The sequence below is a fragment of the Cryptomeria japonica genome, chromosome 4 (assembly GCF_030272615.1).
Source record: "Cryptomeria japonica chromosome 4, Sugi_1.0, whole genome shotgun sequence".
Classification (NCBI taxonomy): Eukaryota; Viridiplantae; Streptophyta; class Pinopsida; order Cupressales; family Cupressaceae; genus Cryptomeria; species Cryptomeria japonica.
The window spans coordinates 226,154,810-226,176,283 of record NC_081408.1 but is presented as its reverse complement, the minus strand read 5'-3'; the positions used below and the strand labels follow the sequence as shown (position 1 = coordinate 226,176,283).

General features: G+C 33.7%; 1 protein-coding gene across 1 annotated transcript; it reads left to right on the top strand.

Moving 5' to 3' along the window:
• Window positions 1-11,979: 11,979 nt before the first annotated feature.
• LOC131069776 (jacalin-related lectin 3) lies at window positions 11,980-20,297 on the top strand. The gene is made up of 5 exons (XM_058005330.2): window positions 11,980-12,157; window positions 13,094-13,309; window positions 14,704-15,066; window positions 15,355-15,558; window positions 19,892-20,297. Exons 1-5 carry the CDS (start codon window positions 12,086-12,088, stop codon window positions 20,231-20,233), a joined length of 1,197 nt encoding a protein of 398 aa, XP_057861313.2. The 5' UTR covers window positions 11,980-12,085; the 3' UTR covers window positions 20,234-20,297.
• Window positions 20,298-21,474: the final 1,177 nt, after the last annotated feature.

The following is a 21,474-nucleotide window of genomic DNA, read 5'->3' as shown; positions in this document are numbered from 1 at the left end:
TTAACTAAAGAAGACACGACTCCTTTATCCAATAAATTGGATGAATATATGGTTTTAATAGAAGTATTATTGTATTGAGTCATGCATGCATCAAGGTAAAATAATTAATGTGCCCAATCTAACACATCTAGCAATCACCATAGCACCTTTAAACATCTTACATCTTGCATCTTGCATTAGAAAAGACTATCTACACACTTGCATCAATTAATTTACTTATAGATAAATGGTTTTATGCTAACTCAAGCATATCCAAATCACCACTAATTACCCTAACTCCACCATTAGGAAATTCAATTTGAACTCTACCATGATAAACAATTTTTAAATGTGAATCATGACCCAGGTACGCCTAACCTTCATCGAATTCTTCATACCATGTAAAAAATTCTCTATTGGACGTCATATGGAAACTTGCACCTAAAGCAATTCACCATGTATGGTCACTTGCACAAGATGCCACTACAATGATTACACAATCATCTTCCTTTCTATATTAAGAATTAAAATCCACTTTCTTCTTTACATTATTTCTAGGAGTGACCAAGTTTACCAAAATTCCAATATATTACTTTGGACTTCCAAGAGACTTAGATCTCCTTTTGGGTTTAGATATTGACTTTTCTCATTACCTTTCATTATTATTGCCTCTTTATTTAAGGCCTTTTTGGTACTAGTTGAAACTTTTATTTTCATATCTTTAAAAAATAAAGAACTAAAAAATTCAATCTTTAAGAGTACAAACATGCTCCCAATGTCCATGAAAACACTCTCCCATGTTCCAAGTCAAATATGTTGGCAAATGCACACTCCAATGAGAAATTGTAGGTGATTGAAGGTTTTTTCATTGATAGCAACCTTGCAATCATATGATACCGACAAGACAGGATACTGACACCGACAATGACAAACTCTACACTAGCACTCAGAACACCGGCAGTGAAAGGAAGGATACCGAGACCCTGGCCGACAAGAATTTTGTTTGTAATGTATTTTGTAATTAATTGTAAAATCATTGTAAGCCAACATGGCGAGTTGTAATATGACTCATATATGTATGAGATCATTTTGTAATAGAAAAGAGGTGTGATAGGATGCGAGATAAGCAAACCTACTATGCGAATTATAGGTTAAGGGTTTATGTATGTAGCAGAGCTTAAACCGGTACTGGATCTGGCATAGCAAATGCTAATCTGAAGTAGTACAAGACATTGAATTAATATAATCCATTTTTGTAAGTCAATGTGACTTCTTTTGTAATTGAGCAGTGAGCTCTAGGCATTTGGCCTTCCTGCATCTACAGATCCCTATTGTAAGAGTAATATTCCCTTATTGGCCAGTATGCGAATATTATGGGTCACAAATCCCACCGAGGTTTTTCCCACACCGGGTTTCCTCGTTAAAATACTGTGTTATGGTGTGCTTCTAATGTGGTTGTTGTTATTCTTGTTTACTGCATTATTTCTTGTTTACTAGTACACAATTTTAATATGCTTTTCATGTTTTAAGTCAAGTAAATTTATAAACCGGTTAGATACTGATTCACCCCGCCTCTCAGTACCTTTGGGAATCCTAACAATTGGTATCAGAGCCTTGTCCTCTATTTTCAAAATCCTAACAACTTGAGGAAGATCTTGTCACCGGTAGAGATGGAAAACTTGAGAGAACAATTGAAAATAGCTCTTTCAGACTATGATGCAGAAAAGGTGAAGAATATCAAACTTGAAGATGATCTAAAGGCTGCTCAGGATATCATTCAAGAACTTCAAGAAAATCTTACCATTGCAAGAAACAAGAGAAGAGAACTTTGTGAAAAGATGAAGAATGAGAATGATGAAAAGGAAACTCTTAATGATCTGGTAAACAAGCTAAGACAAGAGATCGGTACAACACAGAATGAGATGCAGGATATGACTATGAGATTTTGTAAAGAAATTGAAGATAGAAAGAAGAATGAAGAAGACTTGGCCAGAAGACTAAATGATGCTGGAAATGAAAACACAAGACTTAGTCATGAAAATGATATGCTGAAGACAGATCTAATGCACACACAAAATGACAAAACTGAACTCATAAGACATAAAGGAATCTTGGAAAGTGAACTAACTACTGCAAATCATCACAAGGAAAAATTCAAGAAAAGTTCAGAAGAACTTGGTGACATGCTGAAGAATCAAAAACCTAATGGTGATACAAATGGCCTTGGCTTTGAAGTTGGTGAAAGCTCCGGTATTGCAAACAATCATGATCATAGCAAATTGGTAAGACAACCTACTGCTTACAAGTTTAATGGAAAATGCTTTAACTGTAACAAGTATGGTCACAGAGAAAATCATTGTAGATCTAGAAATTATTAGAACACTAATACACCCACCAATCAATGTTCTAAATGCAACAAAGTTGGTCATAATTCAAAAAATTGCAGAATGAATGTGAGATGTTATGTTTGTGGAAGATTTGGGCACTTATCTAATCCATGCAGAACACATACCGGCATAGGATATGGGAAAGTTATTCAGAAGAACAATGTGACTTGTTATGCCTATAACAAGATTGGACATATTGCTAAATTTTGTAGAAGTAAGGCATCACCGACAAATAACAAAGGTCCTAGTTTGAAAGGTAAAGAAAAAGTTGAAGAGGTAAAGCAAGAATTTTCAAAACAATGGATTAGAAAGTTAGATTAGAATGTTGATGTGATTACTCCACCGACATAATAGAGTAACACTCCACCGGCAGGAGACTCTTCATCTAACTAAAGAAATTTTTTTTGGGGGTTTAGCAACAAAATGAAAAACATGCTATTATTCCCTCAGTTGATAGTGAGAAGTTGAAATTACTTCTATACCGACAGATGACTTAAGTTGTAACTTAACCGACAAGCATGAAATGTCGTAGTTGGCAAAAATAACATTATAAAGCAAGTGTTTTGGCTCCTTTTTTATTCACCAAGCATTCAAATCTTTGAGAGCGCAAAAATTCTTGAGCGAAGGTACTCCAAGCAAAGAAGTGAAGCAATCCATCAAAGCATTCATCCTTAAGGCAGATTGAGGTATTTATAGCTATGGCATCTTCATCCACTCCTAAATTTATTGCAAACCCTACTGTTGTTGAAGTTGTTAAGCGACCTAGACCCGTTTTTCAGCTAGTTCCCAAAATTGCTAAGAAAGATGATAGCATAGGTGCATTCTCTCAAATCCCTAAAGGAGTAGCATATGTTGAAGACCCTAGAATGTATATACATTGTCATATAGATGAACTAGGTGATGATGAAATTAAAAATATGTATGAGACTGTAATTTGTGATAAATCCGGAAATGTCAAACCTGAACATAAGATAGTAGAAACCCTAGGTTTCACTGAAATACTTAGTATTCTGGATTTCCCCAAGGATATCATAAGGATTGTGTGAAGTAGAGTACATGGTGAATTCTTCTGGTTAGACTCTATTCTTAAAATCACAAAAGAAGCAGTAAAAGCTGTAACAGGGTTACCCTCCACTGGCAACAGACCTAACAAAACTAAGAAGGTCTCAAATGACTTAGTGACAAACCTAACCAGTGCAACATTTGATAAGAGATCTCTAAGGGTAAACGATGTGAAGGACACAAATATCAGATTTATCAGTATGATCTTAGGTTATAAGGCTACACATGCAAATAGGTTAAACTCAGTTTCCAACCTACGTATTAAGAGTGCCTATGATATGGTAAATGATAATGCAAGAATAGACATATGTGAATGGCTCAAAGATGAGTTGATAGACAATTTGGGTAAGATCAAAAGAGACAAGAAAGGGACATTTAGATTTGGAAACTTACTTATTTGTCTGATGCTATACATAACCAAACAAGTACCCAGTATTGGTGCTAGAGATTTTGGTTTTGATATACCAGTAAGAAAACAACTATTAGAACTATTAAACAATATGGGAGAGAACAGGGAGAAAAACATAAATGAGCATTTTCAAGAATTTAAGGCTCGAATGAAGAACAGAGTAAGACTATCACAAGCTATTGTGGATAAGTATCAAAAGGAAATTTGTTTTGTGATCAAGAAAGATGAAATTTGGATGGAGGCAGTTATCCCTAGAACCATTTGGGTAATTGAAATGGGCTATGAGATAGATGATAACATCATAGAAACTTATGCAAAATCCCTCCTTGAAGCTCCTATGGAACCGGAAGAGAAAGTATTTGGTAGTGCAGAAACAATTGAGAGCACTATACAATCAAGGAAAAGAGTTAAGAAGGTAGAAGCAACCGTTAGAAAAGGAACCCGATAGCCAAAGGAAATCAAGGAAGATGTGCTAAAACAAACTGGTATAACTGAAAGTGAGTTGGAAGCACTTCAACCATAAACTCACCTTTCACCAATTGGATCTTTTTCAGAAAGTGACATACCTACTGTATTCAAGAGAGTTGAGAGGAAAAGAAAACCTTCACCGACACCTTCTCCTACACCAAAAAGGACAAGACAGAAGCAACAGGCAGTAAGGCCTCCGGAAAAGAAGATGACTCCTAAGAAGTAGGTGAAACAAACTATTGCCCCCATTGAAAAACTTCTTAGTGAAATTATAGAGAATGGTAAGCTGAAGAACATCAATAAAATGTACAATACACTATCAGCGGATGACAAGGAAAGTATAGAGAACAGTGTAATTCTACACTTAGATATATACAAGAAATTTTTGATGCAAATTGTTGATGAAATTCCAAATGACTTGTATAGGAGATTAGAAGCTAGAAGACTATCTATTGTTGAACTAGATAAAAAGATTAAAATTGAAAAATTACTGGCAGTGCATCCAGTTAACTCACCTGATGAAATAGACAAACTAATAAGTGAGGCTAACCGAACAGTATTCTCTACTGCTCACCGACATGTAGCATTAATGGCTGGCAGAGTAACTGAAGTATCTGAGGAAACAATTGATGGATGGGATATTTTATTTGTGGAGAAAGAAAAAGAGGAAGAATTACTCAGACCTAAAACTATCAGAGAATATCAAAAGGACAGAGACAAGGGTAAAGGCAAGTTAGGTGGACCACCAAGTTTAAAAATAACTGACAATATGCCCCCACCTCCTTCAGATACTCCACCGGTAGACACTACTGCAAATCAACTGGCCACTGAGAGTATGGAGACTTCGGTAGAAGATACAAAACCTGAATCATAAATTCTGTATACTATAAATGTAGATACTCAGGAAGTTAATGTCGTGGTTGACAGAGAGACCACTGAGGATAAGGAGAAAGATGTGAGCACTGAGTCACCGGCTGCAGAGGTTGAGTTAAACACAGAAAAACCTTCACAGGCAGAGCAACCGACAGAGGATACCACTGAGAAACTGGTAGATATAATAGACAAACCATCTGAAGAACCGGCTAAGCAAAGTTTAGAGGCACAAACTGAGGAACCGACAACTGAAAGCTCAGAGAAACCATCTGAGACACATTTGGAGAAACCCAAACCGGTACGAGTTGAAGCATAGGTACAGACAAGGACAGTGCCACCCGGCCAAATTGAAAAGCCTAAAACTTTGTTTGTGGAAATGCAAACTCAGACAGACCTACCAGAGGTCGAACCAAGCAAGGAAATAACTACAATCGATAGCATGGCTATTGTAAAAATTGTTGGACAAACATCTAGTACAACTATGAAAAAATTCAGACCTACTAATGTAATTGAGGTCTTATTAGATTCAATAAAGAAGATCACAGAATGCAATGCACAAGCCTATAAGGCTATTGATGATACTATACCAATTCTTAAATTGATAGCACCAAAGTGCAGTGCTAAGAATAAAGATTCTTTAGGACAACTAGACACATTGTCTAAGTTTATCACCAACAATCTAATAATTGTTGATCAAATAAATGAGGATACATTTAAGGAGAGGATAATAAAGGAAAAAGAGAAATTCTTTGAGGATATTGTAAATAAGAACAAGGAGAAAATGGATACTCTATTACCATAACTTGGAGAAATAATTCTTGACTTCAAGAAACTGTACAAGGATACTTGCAAAACAAATGTCTTAACATAGGATCTTGACAAGGAGATTAGCAAAGCTCAAGAGACGTTAAATAATATTTCTGACAATTTGATTGGAACATCAGATTCATTTTTGGAATTAGAAAAGAAAATTGCAGAGCAGGAAGAGAAAATCAAGAAATTGGAGAAAGTGAAACTGGGAATAAAGGATAAGGCAAAGGACTTAAAATGTAGACTTAGTCCAAGACTAGAGTATCTTATTTCCTTGAGAAAAGAAATATCTGAGGCTCTGGTTCCCGAACTGAAGACACCAGAAGAGAAAATGCACATACTCACCGGTACAGTGCAGAGAACTCAAGAAGCAATAAAAGACTGCAAAACATTCAGCAATGGCATAAATTTAGTTTTGATAGATATCTTTCAGATTGTAACCCACTGGTTACAAGAATCCAGGAAGGACTCCACTGGCAGTGAATGACAACCTTTGTCATTGATGTCAAAGGGGGATTAGTGGCATGAGAAAAATGGTCAGAAGGAAGGGACTTCATCTGCTCAGGGGGAGCATATAGTTTTGGTAAGACAATTTTGGTAGACTATTTTTGGATATCATTTTGGACACTTTTGTTTTTTTTTCTCATGAGTGTTGCCATCAATGCCAAAGGGGGAGATTGTTGGAAAATGCATACTCCAATGAGAAATTGTAGGTGATTGAATATTTTGTCATTGATGGCAACCTTGCAATCATATGATACCGACAAGACAGGATACCGACACCGACAACGACAAACTCTACACCAGCACTCAGAACACTGATAGTGAAAGGAAGGATACTGACACCCTGGTCGACAGGAATTTTGTTTGTAATGTATTTTGTAATTAATTGTAAAATCATTGTAAGACGACATGGCGAGTTGTAATATGACTCATATATGTATGAGATCATTTTGTAATAGAAAATAGGTGTGATAGGATGCGAGATAAGTAGACCTACTATGTGAATTATAGGTTAAGGGTTTATGTATGTAGCAGAGCTTAAACCGGTACTGGATCTGGCATAGCAGATGCTAATCTGAAACAATACAAGACAATGGATTAATATAATCCATTTTTGTAAGTCAGTGTGACTTCTTTTGTAATTGAGTAGTGAGCTCTAGGCACTTGGCCTTCTTGCATGTGCAGGCCCCTATTGTAATAGTAATATTCCCTTATTGGCCAGTAAGCGAATATTGTGGGTCACAAATCCCACCGAGGTTTTTCCCACACCAGGTTTCCTCATTAAAATACCGTGTATGGTGTGCTTCTCATGTGGTTGTTGTTATTCTTGTTTACTAATACACAATTTTAATATGCTTTTCATATTTTAAGTCAAGTAAATTTATAAACCGGTTAGATATTGATTCACCCCCCCTCTCAGTATCTTTGGGAATCCTAACAAAATAAAGCATGAAACAAATTTTAACATCTCTCTGTCTCTTCCATTTTTAGACTCACTACTTAATTGCATCACCAACATATTGAACATGTATTCAAGTGGTCTGTACTTTGTCCATATTCCTCCATTCTCAAGGAATATAACTTCTTCGATAGAAACATTTATTTTTAACTAGGGATTTAGCTTGATGGACTTCAAGCATTTTCTACCATAATTTCTTTGCAGTAGGTTCTTCATGGACATTAATAAAACTATAATCTATAAGAGATAATATTATGAGATCTTTTTCTTTCTTGTCCATAATATCATATTGAGTAACTATTATTACATTTGCAGGTCTTTGAACTTTCTCATCAATGACACCCCATAGATCACAGTCTACTAATATATGCTCCATTTCCAAAGATCATATTATGAACATTCCATTCCTTCAATACATAGTAATCAGCCTCCAAATATTTGGTCCTATCACTATCCTTTTGAATGAAATAATGGAATTTTGAAAATATGGCCAAGAATTAATGAAGCCAAGTGCCATCCAACCTAGTTGATGTAGTCTAGACCAGGGTGTTTAATTGAAACAACCTAGTCTAGCAGCCCACACACATTCCTAGCACCCATGCCAAATGAAAGCACTAAGATGCTAGAATTAAAATATTTAATTAATTTATTGTAGCCTAATACAACATGTTTAAAAAAATTCATTATTCTACAACAACTATCAATACTTCCTATAGCCGTAACCTTCTAACTATGAAAATTTCACACTACCTTTCTTTTATTAAAATCCTTTATTACATTCAAGGGTCTTCATATAACCTCCTCCCATTATAGAGTCTTATCATCCCTCTCTAATTTATTTGTTGCATAGATAACATCCCTTATCTTTTGTGACTAATATCTCTAACCAAGATTAATGAAAAATATTTAAGAATTTAAATCTTTTAAAAGAGAGGAATATTTTTATTTATTAAATAATAATTAAAGAAATCATTTGATAAATTGTTTGATGGTTTCAAAACCACCCATTAAGGCTTATATTAACCATGCATGTGAAACTTGAATAAAGGACCTAGAGAACAATCAAGGAACAATAAAGTGGTTTGGTAAGTTATGAACATTGGAGAGGGGTACACATGAGTGCTCCACATGGAAGTTTCCAACTTGGGGTACATAGAGTACATCCAAGATTATCTTATTTATGACTGTGTACAAATATGCATGATGAGATGTAGACACATCTTTTTGTGCAAGTAGGCACGCACTGTGTTTGTACACGAATCCTCTAGAGTGTGCCATAGTGAGAGTCGATACCACTAAAATTATCCTAGGATGAGATGGCCTTTCCAAGTGCAGTGATTCAGATAAATATTGAAAGCCATTATATTTAAATATATTAAAAATATTATATATATGATTTTGATGTTTTTGGTATTAAAGCAACAAAAAAAAGGTGTTGTCCCTTAAATAAAATAGCCCAGAGGGCGTAAAGTCAATCAAATTACTAGTAGCAACACATTAACAACATGTTAATCACAAATTATGAAAATCAAAACTAGCCAAAATGACACTTCCACAACAAACTAACAAAGCTGATAGGTGAAAAGAAAAAACTTGTCAAGCTAGCAACCCAAACCCAACTTAAGGAGGGGTAGAGGCACCTAAGCCTTGAAAAGGAGGAGTTCGGGGGATGGGAGAAGACTTCCCCTTTCTCCGCGACAAACCATAGTTTAGGCGATATTGTCATTAGGGCATTCAAGAGAAAGATCATTTGGAAGGGCCCCCGCAAGGTTACAATCAGTAGCGGTAGCAACGTGCTATTGTAGATCAGTAGCAGGTTGCAACAAAACAAAAATAGTCTATTGCACATGAACAACCTAAAGAGAAAAATCAACAAGAGTAGGTTGTGGAGTAGGAGCAACAGAATCATTAGCAGTAAGGGGCACCTCATCCTAGGAGGAGACATCATCCTCCTGAGAGAAGTTGACAAAATCAATTTCAGTAGCATTGACTATCAAGTGATCATCAATAGCATCCTTCCACAAAGTGGCAACACCTCTACAGTGAGAGAGAGAATAGTCCGAAGCTAAGTGACTTGTTGAGAAGCATCACCAACATCGAAAGGGGAGGCCCTTATAATCTAATGGTTGAGTCCATGGCCTATCCCCAACCATATGAACCACATCCCTAGGAAGGGGCAACGATATGTCAACATCGACTAATAGTTGGGCAAAGGTAAAATGACCAATGGAAGTTGTGGCATCATCTACCTTCAAAAATTTGTCAATGGAGTTACTAATAGCCTTATAACAAGAAAGCTCCCAGAAATGGATGGGTAGATTAGGAAGGCGGACCCAAATCAAATGAACAAAGGGGTTCAATAAGGGGGTTGAAAGAAGATGTCCAAGGCTTAATAAAGAGAGAGTGGTCTCTCCAAGCCCACAACTTACCCAAAACCAAATTACGATCAAAAGTAGAAGTGAAGGAAGAAATGAAACAACCTTTAGCACAAGGAACAAGCTCAATGTTGTGAGCAACTAAATGTTTCTAGGAATTACTCACCCAACGATGAAGTTTTGGAAGAGAAGGCCAAAACCCATTAAATCTGCAAATGAAAGTGAGGCATTGGAAGAAATCCACATTTTCCACAACCTTTTGACCACAAACCACAACAGGGGAAGTCTTGGCATAGGGGAGGGGAAGAATTCCCTTGGAAAGGTGAGCAATAGATCTAGCCATGCGAGAAAAGTTTCGCCCACTAACAAGAGGTTTGGGAGGAGCATCATCCACAATAGCAGAACCGAGCACCTTACCCCTAGCAACAACATAATCCCCAAATCTAATGCCCATAGGAAAGTCAAAAGGTTGCACAATGTCATTGGCAACTGTAGCAGCAATGACCCTAGGAGGGGACACAACCGGGGTAGGGGAGTTATCATTCCACATTGAGGGAATTGCAGAGCCATTGCCATTCCCCACAATAGGCACATTCAAACTAGGAGAGCCATTGGGGAGTGGGAGAGCCGTTGGCATTGATAGAAGAGCCATTTTTTGAAACATTGTTGTAAAGAACTACCATATGCTTTTGATGTTAATATGATTGAGTTATATAATTAACTTATTCAATTCAATGTGTTAATTATTTACTTTAAAATTCTTACTAAATTATTACATGTTGTATTTTATGTTAGTTATTCACATCTATTTTAATAACATTACATCTTGTAAATTATCTTGATTCCAATATTTAAGCCATTAAATCCACTACTAATACTTAAATGATTTTGGAAGAAAACTAACATTATAATATTGATTTGTTATGTTTGGAAAGAAAGGAACAATACTTTTTTAAACAAATCTTTCCTATTGAAGAAGTTATTATTAAATTAGAAGTGGTCATCTTGAAGATTATGTAATTACAAATTACTAGTGCTTTAAAACACGGAAAGAAAATTAATGCTTGGAATGAGATTTTAGAAAAATATTGGCTTTCATGAAATTACCCCTTGATAATTGAACTTTTTGATGTCAAGTTACTAGGGTGTTGGGTTGAATGGATCCCTCCTTTAATTGAACATTTCAAGATTAAATTTGATGGTACATCAAAAAGTATTATAGACCTATTAAATGTTGGTTATGTTATCAAAGACTATTAATATTTTTCCATTAAGAAAACCTTTACAAAATTACATAAAGAAGCCAACATTAAAAATAGAATCTCCACCATTCATTCTAAACTTTTAAACCATTTCTTAATCATATCAACCAATTTTATACTAAGAAAAACTCTATAATCATCATCATGAAATAATTATCTCTTAATTAATTAAAAGCTCAATAATATCCTAAGACAAGCTTGGAGCTTTGTGGGATCCATAGCCCATTTTCTTGTCAAAAGTTGAAGGTTATTCATCATTGTTTTTTAAACCGTGATGTTGCTTCTCACGTCCTTCAGTATCATGTGAGCTGAAGAGACTGAACTTCATGACCTTGTGCTTTACTAATCGAACCAAACACAAACCCATTATTCATCATTCTTCAAATTAAAGATAAATCCAACTTGTTTCTTACATCGTATACATACTTTTCTTTGTTCTTTATTGCACTGTATAATTCTATTTGTACGATGGGAAAGAATAAAAACTCCAAACATACGGCTGACCATCTTGAAGAGTCCTGGAATAATTAAGCCCCACAGTGATCAATAACAACTAGCCGGTGCCAGTAAAAGAGAATAGAATTACAGCAGAATATCACACATTGTGAAAGTTCAAGAGGAAACCACTTTATGAAATTCTATCCTATTGAACCGACCTGCATGTTAGCAAAACAATTTTAACCATTCAATTCATGGTATCCTCTTTCCAACCATAACTAATCTTCCGTCAATGGGCAGGAATAGCTTTCTCTTTTGCCGACTTGCTCATCCGTATATAATGCAGGGAATAAGAATCTCTTTACTTAGTGAAGGACATCAGCTGTCATGCTTAAACTCATGGGTTATATCACTTCCATGTCTCTATATAATCCATCCTGCTATCTCTGAGGAAACATAGGTTTGTTTGCACTCAAAAGTGTTGTCTAGTGCATTGTTAATAAGTTCCTTGGCAGTTTAAGGCCTTGGTCAGTCTCTGAGGTTTCACCTGCTTCTTTGCCATGTTGAGAACGGTGACCGATGGTGTTGGGCGTGTCCCATCTAAAACATCCGGGGAGAAGTCTAAGTGTCAGGTGAAGACTGAATTTTAAGAAGCTCAGAGAGTTTCTTAAATGGAACAATTCAAATGTTGAGTTTTTTTTTCGAATCATATGCAATAGTATGATCTATAGTTTATCTTCTTTAGTTATTTTATTTTGATGATAGATCAATGAATATGATCCCAAACGTAGATGAAGAATTTTTTTTATACAAGATATGATTTATAATTAGATGAAATAATATGATTTATGTTTTCTCTTTTTTAATTATTTCATCCTGATGATAGATCATAGAATATGATCCAAAATGTAGATGAAAAAATAATTCACAGTTAGACGAAATAACCTGATCTATAGTTTCTCTTCTTTAATGATTTCATCCTGATGATACATCACAGAATATGATCTGAAATATAGATAAATAAAGAACTTAGACAAGACATGATTCATAGTTAGATTAAATAACATAATCTATAGAACTTCTCTTCTTTAATCATTTTATCTTGATGATAGATCATAAAATATGATCTGAAATGTAGATGAAGAAATTTTTTGAGATAAGATATGGTTCATGGTTAGATGACATGACATATAGTTTCTCTTTAATCATTAGGATGATGATAGATCACAGAATATGATCCGAATAGATGGAGAAAAAACTTAGTTAAGATATGATTTATAGCTCGATGAAGGAGTATGATCTATAGTTTCTCTTCTCCAATTATTTCATTTCCATAAAAGATCATAAAATATAATCTAAAACACAAATGAAAAAAAGTTTAAATAAGATAGAAAGAAAAATAATTTCATGTCTCAATCTATTCAACTCATATAGTTTTGAAAGAATTTATAATTGTATACACATTTCTCCTCTTAGTTCTCTTCTTACTTCTTTGACTGTTTTATAGAAAGAATTTAAGCAGTTTCTGTAATTATCTGGATGTTAGTTGATGTTGTGATGATTTGCAGGCAATCATTAAAGATTTTGCAGATAAGCCGGTGGCAGCTGGACCATGGGGAGGTGAAGGGGGACTTTGTTGGGATGATGAGGTTCATGCAGGAATACGACAGATTATAATTAAAAGCGGAACAGCCATTGATTCCATTGTCATCGACTATGATGATGGAGGACAAGCAAAGCGGTCTGTAAGGCATGGTGGCTCTGGAGGTCCCGAAACTGATAAGGTAAGTTTAGCCCGGGTTGAAATTTCAACTGAATAATTATGTCATCTTTTATGAGATGAAAAAAAAATTGGTTGAAGATAAATTGAAATCTTTCTTTTCTTTTTCAATTGTTAAGTTTCAAACCAAAAAAAATTGGTTAAAGATAAATTAAAATCATTCTTTCCTTTTTCAATTTTTAAGTTTCTAATGTTTTAAGTTGGTGTTAGATATTTTTTTTTCACTGATTACTAAAAGGTATGTGTAATTTTTTTATTTTTTAATCAATAATTGCTCTTATCAAGTTCATTAAAATGGTGAATAAATTTTTTTAACATTCTCTTTTTGTTAGAAAATTTAGAAGACCACTTGATTGTCCAATATTCCTAAAAATTCACTCAACTATAATTGGTGTGGCACTTTCTTTTAAAGATGTATTTTAAAGGGAAAATCTTTTCTTAATACTAATCTAGACTAGTTCAATAAAGTATATACACATAAGTATAAACCAATTTAGATTCAATTAGATGACAATTATGATAATTGATAATTAAACAGTTAATATTATGTTAGAAAATTAAATATACATAAATATAACTCTAAATGATGAAATTTAATATTATCGTAAAAATATTTTACAATGTCAAATATTTAAATTGATTTTGAATAAAAATAAATTAAAAATAATAATTACATCTTTTAATAATATAATATATTTTAAAATATTTTTATAGTTAATATAAATATCTATTTTATATTTTTTTAGATAATCAAAATATTGAATGAGAAACAAATAATTATGATCAAAATATGTTTTAAAATATTTTAAATTTGTATATTAAACATGATAATACTTCTACCAATATTGATATATTATTTATTTTATACATTTAAAAATATATTTAATTATATAAATAAAATTTATAAAATTATTATTTAAATAAAGTTTAGAAAATTGATACACATTAGGGTTTATTTGTACTGTTATTGAGATTGGGCCCTTCCTTGCTTATCTAATCAAAAGAAAATTAAGAAGCTTCCTCCAAATCAACGAATCCTTACTCAACTTCAATAAAGACGAGAGATATGATTTAAATAAACTAGAACCAATCATTAATACATTAGAACAAGAAAACAATTAATTGAATTATATTTAGAAAACCCTCAATTTGTTGACCTTCATTCTATTATAACATATAATGACCTTTTATATTTTTTTCTTTCTTCTATATAATTATTATTGTTTTCTTAGAACACTTTTCATTATATTTATTTTTCTTTATAATTTCACCTTATTTTTTATTTCAAAATTTAATTTAATTTATTATTTTCAAAAAGTTGGAAAATTAATTTCATAAAGTTTCAAATATATTATTCATAGCAACATAAAATACTAATCAATCTTGTGTATTTTGTAGATTACATTTGACTATCCAAATGAGGTCCTACTCTCCATATCTGGTTATTACGGACCCTTCTATACCAACGGTCCTAGTGCAGTAAGGTCACTCACATTCTGCACAAACCTTCGAAAATACGGGCCATATGGTGTAGAGCAGGGCACCTTCTTTGAGTCTTCCCAGCTGGGTAGCAGAATAGTGGGGTTTCATGGACGAAGTGGCCTATTTCTTGACGCCATTGGAGTATACAATCGACTTTTTATCAACTGTTGTTCAGGAAACAAAAAATGCGATGCTTCCTTGTTGCTACCCAGGGTAGTCTCTGTTGTTAGAGACATTGTTGAAGCAGTTAAGCTTACAAATCCTCAAGAAAACCTCAAGGTAATACAATTAAACTGATCATTTCTCTCAATTAAACTGATCATTTCTCTTTTTTCATGCTTTCAGACTTCATAATAGATCATAAAGTTTGATCTGAATTGTTGATATTAAAAATCTACACGATCAAATCTAAAAATCTCATAAAGAACAACACATTATTAACATCAAAGAGCCAAGGTGGGTGCCAAGGAGCCAAGTTGCGTGCCAAGGAGCCAAGGTGGGTGTCGGGGTTTACTAACCACTATATTACTTTGACTAATTCATCTGATTTCTTTCTTCTATTTGAAGGTTTCCCACTTGAAGCCTGTTCCTGCTGGTCCATGGGGAGGTCGTGGTGGAAATCCATGGGATGATGGAATATATAGTGGAATTCGGCAGATCGTTGTGGGATTTGGCACTGCTATAGACAATATCATAGTTGAGTATGTTCGTAATGGTCAGTCTGTCTGGTCTGCAAGGCGTGGGGGCAATGGAGGCAGCAGAACAGAGACGGTAAGTTTTCATGAGAACTATGAATCTTTTTTGTTTCTTTTCATAGTAAATTATTTACAACTTAGCTATCCTTTTCATAATAAATGAGGGTTCACTATTCTAATTACATGAACTAGAACAGCACCCATTCTTCAATCAAATTACATTAATGGAGAATAAGATCTCAACCTCAAATCTACTGAAAAGGGCCTTGTTTGAGTTGAAACTGAATTGATAATGAAAAGGATATGAGTTTATGAATGATCAACATAAATAAACAGTTTCAAAATAGATATGTAGACATCAAGTACAGATCTAGAAATGGGAAGCAGAGAGGAATTTGTATGTGGAATATGAGCTTGAAAATGCGGGACAGGGGCTAGGAGACCTTGTCTTCGAGATATCAGATGCGGAAATCAAAAATAGATTTGGGATTAGGATGTCATTTTGAGTGTCTTCCTAAAATTCCATCAGAAAAGTGTCAAACAATGGGGCCAGCCGATCTTGTCTTGGATTTTTTGCTTATTCAAAATCTAGTTCTATGTCTTAGTTTGCATTTTTTGAATCTGTATTCACTCTCTGCATAATCTATCACCTGTAGACACAAAAGGGGAAAATGTTGCTGGGTTGATAGGGGTTTGCCTAGGTTAAACCTTGAGTTTGGAATTAACCCTTAATGAGCCAATAATACTTGCTCTAGGAAGTGATCTCAATAATTCTCATTGTTGTGGATGAAAATGAATGAGGAGAGGTGCTCTTATATAGGGTTCCCAAGGTATTTAATAAATTAGGCTCACCTAAAACGGTCATATTAAAATATTGAGATCAAGAATCAAATGGTGGGAATCAGTACACTGACATATTTAAAAATGGGCCCATTCTAGGGGGACAAGGGCACATAGCACCCTAGTCCACTAGGACAAGGGTGCCAAGTACCCTAGTCCACCTAGAAAGGTCTGGAACAAAAGTAAAGTAGGTGTACACAGGTTCATGACAAAGACCTAGATCACCATATGATCATATGACATTAGTTTTACAATGCAAAGGATAGAAATAGGCTTGGAAAAGAGCTAAGAGAAAACACACTAAGGTAAGGGCACAAAAAGGAGTGTAAAATTGTAAAGGTTTACAATTTAGAACACTACAATTGCTTTTATAACATACGACATTATAATTCACTAAAAGAGCAAAGCAATTATAGTTTCTTCTTGAAAACCCATAAGAGCTTAGATATTTTTGATCCAAGCATAATAATATCTCACATGTGTACTCTACAATCTCTTGACGTGTGACCAAAATGATTGCATGAAAAATTATTTTCTCAAGTTACTCAATCTCTCTGTAGGCATTATAAAGTTCTTCCTCAAATCCCCCTCCCCCTTCTTCTTTTCTATGTGCTTCTTTTAAATCTTTTTCTTCTTTATTTTCATCTCTATCATTTCTTCCAATGCCATGAAGAGAATTTCTTCTTTATCACTTTTTAAAATTTCTTTGTCACTTTCCTTAAATGAGCTATTATTTTCCCTTGAATAAATCTACTCTTTTTGTACTTATGGAAACCCTTCTTTCTCTTTTCGTATTGGCCTTGTTTGTAGCCTTTCTTTTGTTGATATCTTCTCCCTTTCCTTATGAAATGAACATCTTCATCCTCATTGCTTTCACTCTTACCTCGCATACACTTAGAGGCACAATGACCTATTCTAACACAATTAAAACATTTGAATGGTAATTTACCTTGATACTTCCCAAATCATTTATTTATCTTTATCATTACGTGATCATCCATTCATTTCTTGAGCTATCACTTGGTTCATATGCTTTATTCTTTTCCTTCCTTGATGCTTTGAAGGATGGCTCCCTTTTTGATGGCTTGTCTTCAATCTTAATGTCATAGTTAGTGAGAATCCCATACAATTCATCCTTTATCAAGATTTATAGATATCTCATTTCTCTAATCATTGAGAATTTGGAATCAAATCTTAAGGGTAAGGACCTCAATACCTTTTGTACAATCACAAATTCTTCAAACTCTTCACAAAGACCTCTTATTGTGTTCGTGATCTCATCAACACAAAATATAAGAGACCATGTTTTCTTCTTCTTTCATCTTAAGACTTTCGAATTGTCTTCAATGGGCTTGAAGCTTTGCATTCTTCACTTTATCATCTCCTTGATAGATTTTCTTCAAATTATCCCACATGTCGTTAGCTGATCTGTAATGCATAATTTTTACAAACTCTAACTCAAATAATCTACACAAAATCACATTCTTGTCTTTCTCATTGTTTTCACTTTCCTTCTTTCTTGCCTGATCCATTGGGGGAGTTGTAGGGGCTCTGTATCCATTTACAACCACTTGTTGAATATCAAACCCTAGATATCTCAAATAGCTTTCCATCCTTTTCCTCCAAAAGACATAATTTCTTCCATCAAATAATTGTGCCATATTTGATGAGAATCCATGTCCTTCTTTCTCAACCATATGTGATCTTTTAGATCTCCCTTCAAATGATTAATATATATTCAAAGGAGCCTACTCTAATACCAATTGAAGAGAACTCAATTATACTAATAGGTTGGGGGACAAGGAGAGGGGGGGGGGGTGGTGAATGAGTATAACAAAAATATTTTACTTTTTTAAAAACTTAATTAACCACAACAATACCACACATACATGACCTAGAAATAAAGAATGCAAGCAAACACAATATTTATCATATTACCCTTGTGAGAGAAAACCACGCCAAGATACAACTCTTCTTAAAAAATTCATAGGAACTAACCGACAAGAGACACAAAGCCCCTCTTGATGAGTCATAGACACCAACCCATTGGAGATACCGATTTCCATCATTGAGCACCAAATCAATAAGAGACACCAATCTCTTCTTTTGGGAAGCACCAACTTCCAAATGAGTAAGTTCCACCTTAGGGTGTTTCTTCTTCAATGGATGATTGATATCTACTTTCCCTTCAAAAACTCTTCTTGCTCTTAAATTTTTCTCACAAGTTTGCTACAATTTTGGCTTATAAGTCTTCTTCAGATCTGCTTATAATTATGATTTAAAAAGCCTCTTTTGTATACGCTCTTAAAGTACGATACATATATGCTCTTAACTCTACTCTAAATAGGAAAGATATTAAGTGGTTTATTTTTAAATGAACTTGAAACCTTCTTATGATACCTTGAAAAATGTCCCTTCAAACAAGGGATGTAACCTTCCAACTAGGTTCCAACCCAATCAACATATATATGTTTTTTAATTATTTAATATTGCTTTCCCAAGATGGGTGCTCATCCCAATGAATTCATCCTAAACAAAATAATATTTATTTTCAGGGGCCTATATAAGAGGAGCCGACCCCATTAATCAATCTTTTTTGAATACTTAAATCTCTATGAGTTGGGGTCAACAAATTTGAAATCAATATTTAAATATACAATTTAATTATCCACTCCTTGCATGATGATGCCTTGCTCATAGTGCCATAAATTTGGAATAAGCTAACCTCCATCAATTTTTCCACGACTTTCTCTTTGACATCAATGACAATAACGTCCACATGCCTTTGACATTAGTGACAATTAATCTTCTTACCTTTGACATTGAGGGCAATATGTCAGACACATCTTATCAACATAGTCACCATCAATTGATCAAATAATAAAAAAATTCTTTTGATTTCTATCCAACAAATTACTTACTTACTTTCAAAAGGCTACTAGATCTAGATCATGTATTAATCCTTACACTTATTAATCAATCTTAACATGTTTTCCCAGGACGATTGACAACCTATACATTCTACAATTTTAGAGTCAAACATACAAAATTTATTCTTAATTAGTATGATTATAGGCTAATTTCATGCATAATTTTATGAAGCTTCCTTTTTCATGTCCATTCTTGTATATAATATTATCTCATATGCCAAAATTTCAATTTTTTCTTAAATTTACTAGTAGCTACTTGTGTTACTTATATTAATGCTCCTATACTAATATAGAAAATGGTTCCATTTAGGAAACATTAGTAATTTGATCATAATGTAGCACTAGTGTTTTGATCCCAATTCTAGTATTTTTACTTCTTTGAGATTGTAATAATATAACGTTTATAGTCTCCACTAAATGCCATATATGATAAACTTAAATTAATGTTACACAATAATCAAGAGGGCCCTTCATGCTGCAATGATGTTTTATTTTGCATGATATTGAAACATTAACAACTAGCTCTATATCAATTTGTTCTCAATTCTATTATGTTTTATCAAAATTTGATGATGTTTTAGATTTTAAAGGTCTTATTTAAATTTTTAATGAACATAATTGTATTTTAATATTTTGCAGGTTAAATTTGATTATCCAAATGAAGTATTGGTATCAATTAGTGGCTATTATGACACTTTTGGCCAATCTAATGCACTAACAGTGAATTCTCTTACTTTTCATACCAATCGTAGAAAGTATGGTCCATTTGGTGAGGAGAAAGGAACTTATTTTACATCACCATCTACGGGTAGCAAGATTCTTGGATTTCATGGAAGGAGTGGATGGTATCTGGATGCTATAGGAGTTCACTCAGTGATAGAACATCCAGTTGATGAAGGCACTGGAGAAGAAGTCAAGAATGCATGGGCAGAGTTTGTGTCTAGGGCAATCCATCATAAGGCTGGAGGTGGTGGAATATGAAAGCTAATCAAATATTTTCTCTATAAGAAGAACATGCTTCACTTATATGCACAAATTAAGACTGTATGTTTTATTTCTTAATATATATTATAATGTTCTAGAATAAAGATATTTATTAAGACCTTACTATTCAACATAATTATTTATAAAATTATAAATAATATAATGCATTGTATATAAAAAATTATACATAATTATATATTTTAATGTAAATGTATAAATTTTAATGACCAAGTATGGGATACTAGTCATATGATTCCTTTCCTTATTCATAGATCATTTGTTAAATTTATATTTTGTTAAATGTGTATTCAATGATTAATGTGAGAGGTGGTTTTTTTGAACTATGATCTATGTTGATAAGAATTATTTTGAAATATTTTATAAATTCTTAGATAATATATTCACATTTAAATAATCATATAGCACATTATTTCATCTATTACTAATGCTCTCTAATCTAATGGTTGTTTTTGACAAATTTTATAGCTATTGTATAATTTATTATTTAATTTAGTGGTCTATATCTTCTTATTGGTTAATGTGGAAACCTGTTATGATAATTTTTATTTTTTTAAAAATAAAAGTGGAATATCCACTAAACATATATATTAATGATAAAGAGTTTACATCAGGTTCAAACAAGGCATACCGACAGGAAAGAACCTGCAAGAAAACCTCCGGTTGTAGCCTTTTAAAATTGATACAAGTATATAATAGCCTTACAACATATATGCTGACCAACCCCCCACCCTCCTATATCTACATTTTTGCAAGAGTCCCATAGGACTATTCAAAAGCCAGAGTTACCTCATCAGGAAAATAGATGTACATGGAGAACGACGAAGCGAATAATTGAGAAAAACTTCTCTATCAGGACCATGGCTAACCAACCAAATCAAATGAAGCCGAGTAGTCTTCAAGCCTGCAAAAAAACCATAACACCAGCTATAAAAAAGAACTTTGTTATATATCAAAAAACCAGGAGCTAGAACTCTCTTCCAGGGGTTCATGAGATGAGGATGGAGGTGAAATCAACCTCAGAGGGAATGCTACGCAAGTAGGAGAAGAGCACAAAAAGCCCAAAGAGATTAATGAATGTAAAGCCTGGAAAACAACCCAGGCTTTATCCACATACTGATCAGGAGCTAAATATAACAAAAAATCCATAGAGGCTCGAGTGTTTTCCATGGAATCGCATATTAATCCCATTCATAATTCATGAAGTAAATGACCAGACT